Source organism: Seriola lalandi, unplaced genomic scaffold (assembly GCF_002814215.2).
Source record: "Seriola lalandi dorsalis isolate HSWRI2012SDOR001 ecotype SW California unplaced genomic scaffold, Sedor1 jcf7180002054722, whole genome shotgun sequence".
NCBI lineage: Eukaryota > Metazoa > Chordata > Actinopteri > Carangiformes > Carangidae > Seriola > Seriola lalandi.
The window spans coordinates 326,322-336,518 of NW_019525275.1; the positions used below are offsets into that span (position 1 = coordinate 326,322).

At 41.8% G+C, this 10,197-nt stretch overlaps 1 protein-coding gene across 1 annotated transcript in view; it reads right to left on the reverse strand.

Annotated features, from left to right (window-relative positions):
• Positions 1 to 4,718: 4,718 nt before the first annotated feature.
• Positions 4,719 to 10,197, reverse strand: part of vcam1b (vascular cell adhesion molecule 1b) — an 11,642-nt gene continuing 6,163 nt past the window's right edge. Inside the window, exons 6-10 of the mRNA XM_023424187.2 lie at positions 9,538 to 9,810; positions 8,254 to 8,562; positions 7,110 to 7,379; positions 5,773 to 6,033; positions 4,719 to 5,630 (exon numbers count right to left, since the gene is read on the reverse strand). Of these exons, the coding sequence (XP_023279955.1) occupies positions 5,470 to 5,630; positions 5,773 to 6,033; positions 7,110 to 7,379; positions 8,254 to 8,562; positions 9,538 to 9,810 (1,274 nt within the window). The 3' untranslated portion in view covers positions 4,719 to 5,469. The remainder of the gene's footprint in view (positions 5,631 to 5,772; positions 6,034 to 7,109; positions 7,380 to 8,253; positions 8,563 to 9,537; positions 9,811 to 10,197) is intronic.

The window sequence follows — 10,197 nt, forward strand, 5'->3', positions numbered from 1 at the left end:
AGATTTCACAATAAAGGCGTTTAAAAGCGCTCCAGTTACTCAAACACTGACTGATGTTCCTGCAGCAGCAGCGATATGTGTCACTGCTACTACTACTACTAGTACTACTATTAGTACTACTGATGCTACTACTACTAAGATTAGTACTACTGATACTACTACTACTACTACTACTACTAGTACTACTATTAGTACTACTGATGCTACTACTACTAAGATTAGTACTACTGATACTACTTATACCAGTGGTGGAGAAATACTCAGATGTTTACAGTACAAATACCACACTGTACTTAGTACTCCATTACAAATAAAAGTATAATCAGTTAACTGTACTTGAAGTGTCAAAGTAAAAGTCCTCAGCGCAGAGAATGTGGCTGTAGTTTAAAACTTGTTCTGTGGTTTGTTCCAAACAAAGCACCATATCTGACAAAGTGTCATATATTAATATTAATATATTTATATTCATACATAATATTAATATATGAATATGTAATGCTCCTGTTGGAGATGAACTCCTCAGATAGATGTAGAGCAGTAAGAAGAGACTCTCTGATGGAGGAGAACAAAGTAAATGTAGTTAGTTACATTCCACTGATACTGACATCATCATGGACTCATGATGCCTTCACTGCTCACACACTCATTCAGATCAATATTGCAAAAAAAAGAAAAAGAAATGAAGAGAAACACCAGGACAATAGATTAATGAAGGATAATCATAATCACACTCTCCTTTAATCTAATCCTGTTCATCATCAACAGAACAGAGCAAAGCTTCCTGTACAAAAAACGATAAGAAACAGCATCTTCTTCCTCCTCCCCCTCCTCCTCACCTGTCCCTGTATCTTCTCTGTGTATTGGTGACTGACTGAAGATTCTTTGTTCTCTGTGTTGAAACTGTTGGTCAGTGTGAGCAGCAGAGGGAGGCAGAGCTGTGTGTGTGGAGCCTCAGTCTGACCCCTCCCTCTGTGGAGCCTCAGGTTTGTTGACACTGAGTCAGCTCTGAGTTGGAGGACAAAGTCTGAGCTGCTGGATCAGAGCTGATTCTTCATGCTTTACTTCAGCTCCACACAGTGTTCAGCAGTCAACAACAACAATAACAAAACAATAACACACAAAAGGGAGAAATCATAATTAGAACAATGTGAGATTCTTAAATCTCTCTGGTCTAAATTGAATCCCACAATGACTGTAAATGTTCATCAGTTGGTCTGTTGTGATGTAGCTACAGGTCAGTATTGATCCCTGTTTCAGCTGAGTCAGTTGTGATCAGCTGTGATTACTTCCTGTCTGCAGTGTATCATGATGAACAGACTGCTACTGAAGTAGTGAAGGTTTCATTAAAACATTAGATTCAGTGATGAAGTTATTAGGCCACAGTCAAGAGGAGTCACTGATAAGTTTCCATGGCAACTACAAACGCAAACGCTCCACCAGCAGCAGCTCGATCCTCCTCCTCTCTGATTAAACACCAGCCGCCAAAGGTTAGATCAGGGACAGGAAGTGGAGTGATTGGTCGGCTGATAGCTCTCCCTGTCACAGCTGGAGAGACGGCTCAGTCATCAGCGCTCTGACAAGCAGCTTCTGAATGAAAAGAGGCAGAGTTTTCCAGGAGTCTGTTTTGCTTCGTTTACATTTTTATTTTCTTGCTTTTATACTGTATGTTCAATTATTTGATCTAATCATATTTTATTCCTACCTTTTAATAGTTTTAATTTACATATGTTATTTCACTGATCGTTTTTGGCCCTATTTTATTTTCTTACTGGTTTTAAATTCGTATCATTTATGTGTTCGTTTTAATTTGAACAGTTTTTTCCTCACACAGATTTTTCGCTTCTCCTTAACTTTCAATGCAGCTTCCACCTTTACTGTATACAGTAAATAAAACTTTGCTTCAGACACCTGTCAATCAACACACCAAAGTTATTAACATTAACTAAAACTAACAAAATAATGAAAACCGGATGTGAAAAAACATTTGCATGAACTGAAATAAAAATAAATATGAGGCTTTATAAAAACAAAAACTAACTGAAACTGTGTGTGTGTTTAAAATGAGGAAATGTCTTTAGTGTGTTTCCCATCAGCCTGAAGTGTTTGAGGAATGTCAGATGGAGCAGTATCTCACAGCTGATTGGCTCTCAGTGAAGGACATGTGACCTTTAAGTGTCCAAGTCATTCATTGTGTTAATGAAGTGTTTTATAGTTGATTAACTGCAGTGATGAGCCGCAGCTGGACAGTCCAGTTTCCCGCTTCAGACTGACACAAGCTCAGTGATTGTAGCAGGACTCTTTATTGTGAAAGTTTCCCCTCATAGATTTAAACACACAGTGATTCTCACAATAACTGACAGAAAGTAAAGAAGAAAGAATAGAGACCAAGAGAACTGGGAGAACCAGGAGAACCCTAGTTCTTTAGGTACTCGATGAAACAGATTTCACTTGCGAACCAAGTAAAATTGAAGTTAGAAAACAGAAAGTTTCCTTCAGACTGAAAACAAGCTCAGTGAGCATATTAAGACTTTTATTGTGAAAGTCCTCCCTCAGTGATCATAACAGGACTTTTATTGTGAAAGTCCCTCAATGATCATTGTAACTTTTATTGTGAAAGTCCTCCCTCAGTTATCATGACAAAACTTTTATTGTGAAAGTCCCTCAGTGATCTATATCATAGCTATCATTTTATTTATTTATGTATTTAGGCTACATGTATCCCAGCATGCACTTGACAATGATAATCAGTGAATGATGTGTCTTCAGTCTGAACACCATCATCAGTATTAAACATCAGAGGGGCGGAGTATTTCCTGGACAGGTACAGGTGACATCAGCAGGTAGGGCTCAGGTAACACAGAACTGATCTGTGTTCAGGCCCCTGCTCAGTCTGGCAGGGTCCACCAGCCGTCCTCAGTCTGCACCAGACCTGGTTAAGAAGGAAGTCCAGAACAAAGCTAAAGACCAGGTTCAGGACCAGATCCAGGACCTGCTGTAGCTGCAGCTCCTGGTCCTGTTGTAGAGCTGCTCCTATGACCTGCTGAGTCCTGTGAAGTGGATCCATGTGGTTCTGATGTGAGACTCCTCGGACCAGGAAACAAAGAGCTGCAGCTCCTCTTCTTTTAGACAGGAAATACCAGTGGGACAGGAGATTAAAATGACAAGACGCAGCAGAATGCTTCGTTCTCTCTTACTCAACAGCACTCAGAGGTCATAGGTCACGGAGGCCCAGCAAGACAGTGAACGCCACATGACTGAAAAACACCAGATGGAGCAGAAATTACACATTTATCAACACTTTCACTTCGTTTCAGCTGAATCGGCATCAACAGAGCCTACCCAGGACCGGATCACTGAGCAGGTCCACTGGGCACAGGACCAGGGTCATCAGGGGTCTCAGGGTCCCAGGGGGGCCACATTTTATACACTGTGCTGTAGTAGTTAGTAAAATATCTGTGCTGTGTCAGTGTGGGTCTGTTGAGACAGGAAGCTCCGGACTGAAGTCAGCAAAACACAAAACCACCACAGAGACACAAAGAGAAAACAAACAGACACAGAGACACAAACAGACACAGAGACACAAAGAGAAAACAAAGACACAAAACCGCCTTTTAGACAGGATGTTTCTGATTTTCACAATAATGCTCAGGTGGAAGAAGGCCATCCTAGAGACTTGTTTTATGTAAAGTGAAGGACATGTGCAGATCAACAGTGACTAACTGTAGCAATGAGACTGAGGTCAAACCATCCAGAGTAACTATATTATCAGACAATGTGTTCAGGGACAAGTCCAGTCTGTCTCAGTAACGAGCTGCTGCAGAGACAGAACACATACAGGTTCATGTTCACATAAACTAGAGATGTTTATTTTGGTGGTTTTAAGTGTGAAGCAATGGGATCGGTCTAATTCCTGGCTCTGTGTCAGTCGACAACATGAATCCTCTGAGCTGCTTAAAGAGCTGAACGAATGAATTAAATGTCCTGGTGGTTTTTTTCTGCAACACAAAGCTCATTGGCTCTCCAGCCCATCGTCATGGAAACAGGAAGGTTTCAGATGTGAGGAGGAGTGAATGTGGATCAGACCTGCAGTCTTGGACCAGTTTCACGTCTCAAAGTCTCTTTGTTTGTCACTCTGCAGTAAAATCATTCTCTGTCATTAGTCAAATTAATTTAGTTTCTCTGGCTCTGATTCAGCCAGTGTCTTGAAGTATTATGTGTGACTTCATTTTTAATTATTACTGAATCATGTGTCCCCAAATAAAACAGCAAAACTTAAAACTTGAGGATCAGTGATTAGTTTTGAACCGTTCAGATGTGAACCTGAACCATCAGCTTCTGAGTTGCTCTGTGTTTGTTCTACATTGTACATTAAAGGTTAAAGGTGTTTGATTTGAAAAGTACCAACAGTTTTATTAATTGAAGCCTTTTACACAGACAGGAGAGATGAAGCTCAAGTCACAGTGAGAGTTTAAACCAGCAGTTTTAATGAATGAGGACGATTCCTCTCAGACTGTGTTTTAAAGTGTTTTCAGCTCTGATGGTTTGAACAGCAGTGAAGGTGTTTCCATGATTACCGGCTGAGACGTCCTGAAGACTTCCAGTAAACACAGAATGTGAAAGAAGTGAAAGGGGAATCTGATCAGCCACTGATTCACAGGAAATTCCACGAAAAATTCCCAGGAGATCAAAGTATGTTCCAAGAAGCTCCGAGACGGAAGTGAAGAAATAAATATCTTTAATAAAAGCACAGAGTGAGAAACTGTACACGTATCTACATACAACTGATATCAATCAAGAACTCCAGCAGATCATTCAAGACAAACACAAGAACAATGTGGTTCTGTCTGCAGAACACAATGACTGAAGACACAGCTATACCAAACTGAGAAGAACATTCAGACAACTGAAGCTTTTAGTTTCTGAGGTCAAGTCACGGCTGAAATGTTTGGAAGCTAAAGCCAAAGCTTCAATTAAGAGCAACAGCTCTGTTTCAGTTTGACTCTTCTAGTTAAAGGGACAGTTCACAGAGTTAGTTACTGAAAAGTCACTGATTCAACAGAAAAATCAATGAACTGCAAAGCTGCCACAAGCTGACAGACGACTATACTGACGGAGGTCTTTATTAATGATCATATATTACATCATTTAGCTATCGACCATCGTGTTCCTCAGGCTGGACTGTTTGGAAGTGGTAGTCACATGTTTGGAAGTGGTAGTCACATGTTTGGAAGTGGTAGTCACATGTTTGGAAGTGGTAGTCACGTGTTTGGAAGTGGTAGTCTTGTTTGGAAGTGGTAGTCACGTGTTTGGAAGTGGTAGTCTCATGTTTGGAAGTGGTAGTCATGTGTTGGGACATGAAACCCAAAGCCATGTGTTATAGTCAAATGTACTTCAGCAGCCAAATTTTAGGGACAGTTACATTTAAAACTTGGTGGCCACATGTTGGAGCCTGGTGGCCCAGTGTGAGCCTCAGGCTGAAGGTGCAGCAGACTGAGGAAGCTGATAGAAGCCTTTCTTTCTCGATCTCCTCAGGTAGTCGAGGAGCACAGCAGTAGCTGCCAGCCCAGCTGCCACGCAGATGGCTGGGATGATGACGACACTGAGTCTTGGAGGAAAGCTGGTGCTTCTCTCTGTGGGGGAAGGTAGAGGATTTCTTTAAACCAGACCACAAAGTGAGGGTGTTTTTTCCACTGACAACAAATCCGTTCCCAAACTGTGCTTAAAAAAACTTTAAATTGAGATTCCAAATTGGTCTGAACTGGTCTGACTGACCTCTGACACTGATGCTGAAGAATTTGACCTGGTACCCTAGGTCGTTGGTCACGTTGACCTGGTACAGCCCAGAGTCTCTGGCCGTGACATTGACCAATATAAAGGTGCCGTTGAGGGAGTATATCTCTGTCCCATTGGTCAGTTTCTTCAGGATCACAGCTGATGGCGGGGAGCTGATGGTTTGGCAGCAGACTGTGACATTTTGTCCCTCCTGGACCACCGTAGACGGTAGGACCAGGACTGTGGTGTTTCTCGGAGGAGCTGGACCACAAGAAACCAGATCAGAGTTAGAACGTGGTTCACAGGTTGAACAGTAAAAGTGATGAGAGAGAGTCAGTGAGGCCTTCAGCTCAGATTTGGTCAGGTTAAGAGGAACTAATCTCTGTCTAACTCTCTCCTGAAGGAAGTGTCTCTGTCACTGATCATTCAGCTCAAATCTTAAGTGGTGAGAGCTGCTCAGACGAACCTGTTGACCTTTGGTTGGAACTTTGACCAATAGCTGTGTCATGTGACTGTTTCCTGCTGCTTCACTTCTGCTTTTCATGAGCTTTGGATCAGTTTCTGTTTTATTTTGTCACTGTCACATGAGAACCATTAAAAACACTGGTTGTCAGAATAATGCTTGAACACATTATGTAAAAACTCAGATATCAACATGATCTCAGGACCACAACACAACGCTTCACGTCTGTGCCTCTGCAGCTCGTCCCTCAGGTGTGGACACACCTGGAGTCATGTTGAATATTCTGCTGTTGGATCACAGAGCTGGATCCTCATCAGACTGATGGGGCTCTGTGAGAGCTGAAGTGTCTGACTCAGAGTTTATTTCTGTCCACAGCAGCTCCAGCTTCGTGTGGAGGAGTAAGATGTTGAGTGTTCAGATAACAGCCGTCACAACACAGACACTGATCCAACAAACAGCAGAAGAAGAAACTGAACACAGGAAGAGAAACATGTGGAAATCCCAGATTCAAAGTTTCTTATCGAGAACTGACATTCTGTTAAAAGAGTTCCAGCAGACACTAAACTGAATTCACTGAGTCACTCTGAATGAGTCACATTGTCAGTTTCACTTTTACACTTTAATCTCTCTAAGATGCGTCTTATTGACCAGCTGTGAACAAAAAGAAAACTCCTCTTGCATGTTTTTACCCATTTGACCATTATTGTTGACTTGTATTATTATTGTTATTATTATTATTATTGTTATTATTATATTATTATCTCCATTATTTTTATTCTCCTAGAAAGGACAACAATCCTTTAGTGATGATACACATCCATGATTGTATATTGATCTGCTCTTTGTCTTTGTGAATAAAGATTATTGATCTGACCTCTGACCCTGATGGATCTGAACTCCAGCTGGGATCCGTACTGGTTCGAGGCTTCACACTGGTAGAGGGCGGAGTCTTCCAGGAGGGCGGAGGAGAGGCTGAAGGAGAGTGAGGAGGAGGCGGAGTCAGTGCTCTGAAGCCAAACCCCTTCCTTCTTCAGCACCAGGTTGGGGGGCGGAGCTCCATCTGAGTGGCAGGTAATTGTTACCTGCTGACCTTCCACCACCTCCTCACCTGGACTCACAGAGATGGAGGTTCTCCTCGGAGCATCTGCAACACAAACAGACCAGGACTGAGATTAAGGCTGAATCTGAGTTTAATGAAAACCTGAATCTGAATTTAACAAAACCTGAATTTGATCTTAAAAAAACTGAATCTGAGTTTAACAGATAAACGTCAGATTAAGGGAAATCTGGAATCCGAGTTAAAAATAAAACCTGAATCTGGAATTTCCTGTGGGTACGCCATTTCTGTATCAGACTATATTTAGTTTTTAGTCACATAAACACATTTATTCTGTGTAAACACTGGACCAACAGCAAGAGATCATAGTTTTTCTTTTAGAATCTAAATTGTAAGAATCCAGAACATGTGGCTCAAAAATCATGAAGATCTGATTCCTGTTGTTCTAGAGGTGTTTACAGAAAACCGTCGATCTCCTGTGAGAAATGACTAAAGAAAAGAAAAATCTGGATCAGTTTGAAAAGTTTGATGGATGTGAATCAGCTGATATTTTAAGTGCTGTAAAAGAAATGATAAAATGCCTTTGTGGACATTAAAGGGTTAACTCCTGTTGACACGCCTCCTTCACTGACTCGTTAAGAACGGTGTCGTCTACATACTGATGGACTCTGCTGTTTGTCCGTCATTCATACATGTGCAGAACTGTAAAGGTGCACGTATGGTTCCCTGAGTAACATCGTAATGTCCAGTTCCCTGAGGACCATCGTTAGGTGGGTCCAGACTTCTACTCTCAAGGAGTCAAAGCTGAGTTCCTGTAGGTTCCCAAATCAGATTTAGTTCTGGACTCAGCTGAGGGTTCTACGCAGGACCACAAACTGTTCTTCAGGGAACTGAACAAGGACTTTAATCATTCTGCTGAAATAAAGTGAGCTAAAACAAAGTCTGTCACAGTAAGACTCACAGTGGACCAGCAGAGGGACACTGGTCCTCCTGGACCACCACCTGTCTCCATCATCCCTCATCAGCTTCAGCTCCGCTCTGCAGGTCAGAACCTGTTGGTCTTCCTCAATCCGGTGCTTAAGAACAGATGAGATGTTCTGTAAAGAACCGGAGATCTCAAAGGACTCTGACATTAGCGTTGTGTTCCCCAACAGCCACTGGATCCTCAGCCAATCGGTAGAAAAGACGTTAATGACATCACAGCGAAGGACTGCCTCCTGACCCAGAACAACCGGACCAGGATCCTTCACAACCGGATCAGACGGAAACGCTGGAGAGAATTAACAAGTGAAAACAGATCAGGACTGTTAAAGAACCAAACCGGGCTTTTACTGTTCACCTGGTCATTTGATTAATTATCCTTCAGGTGTGTCACCTGACATGTGACAGCAGTGGCCAATCAGCTACTTCTGATTGAACAGTTATGAGCTTTTTATAACTGATCTGCTAGTTAGCGAGTTGGTAGACAGCTGCTAGTTAAAGCTCATTAACAGTTTGTTATGATGATGAAGATCAGCTGGTTCAGCTCTTCAGTCTGAACAAACGTCTTGTCCTGTTTCTGTCTCTGAGCTGTGGGAGGATTTACTGTCAGAGTCAGGGGGGTGTGTGTGTGTGTGTGTGTGTGTGTGTGTGTGTGGAGTGTGTATGGGGGTTTGTTGTGTCAGTTTGTGTTCCTCCTCAGACTAAAGACAGATCTGAGGGAGGAAACATTCCAGCTCCTGGAACTAAACCAACAGAGAGAAACTCTGTGACCTTTGACCTCTGTGCTCTGACTCAGTGTGTCAAAACAAACTGCAGCTCTGACTCGAGTCTTGGATCATCAGAGAGGATAAACAATAATCAATAAACAATAAACAACACTACAAAATTGAGCACCCGTGGCACTAATGAACATGTTTTATGGTGTTATGAATCAACAGTTTGTTGATGTTTTACTCTAATATGAATCAAACTGAAGGCACTGTGTTTTCACTGTGAACTCAGGATGATGAGCATTAATTAAAACAAGAAACACATTATTACAAACATGAAGAATTTATTCTTAAATTAAGGTTGTTCTCAGGGAATTCATTAATTTTAAATGATTGTTATTGATTAATAGTTAAAGGAAAAGTCATGGACGCCTCAAAATTTACTTCATTAATTTAGTGGGAGTTTTGCAAATTAAGGTGTTTTAATGAGTTTGTTCAGACCTTTTCAAATTAAATGATTAATGTGTCTGGTGTATCAGGTGTATCTGACTCACAGTAGACCTGGACCTGCGTGGTTCTGGTCCTGGTGACAGATTCACACTCGGCCTCACAGCGGTAGAATCCCTGATCCTGGAGGTCCAGGTCCTGCAGGTGGAGCTGGGACAGTCTGTCCTGCTGCTGCGTCCTCTGGAGGACGGTCTGGTCCTGGTCCACCCAGGTGAGAGTGGGAGGGTGGAGACATCCAGAAGCTGTACAGGTGAGGACCAGATCTGAACCCCTCTCTGCTACTGAGACCACAGGACCGGGCTGCACCTGCAGAGGGTGAGCTGAGAGACGGAACGACTCTCAATCATCAATCAATCATCAATCAATAATCAATAATAAAAAAAATCGATCAATAATGATGTAAATAATAATAATAACTAGAAAAATTCCAGGGAAATTTTGAGTGCCACGGGGGCTACTGCCGGGATGAGTACATGATTTATTTCCAGTGTTCAAAAGTCACCCTGATCATATTCTGGTTTTGAGAAATGTTTTGATATAAAAGACTCTGATATAAAACAATGTCACATCCCTCCATCATGTATTATGTGGGAAATATCTCATATTCTGTCTTGTTTTTTTTAATAAAACAAGAGGCAACATGTCTTCAAACTGGCACTTAAAGGGTTAAAATCCTGAAAACTAATAAACATTTGGTAGGTTTGAGC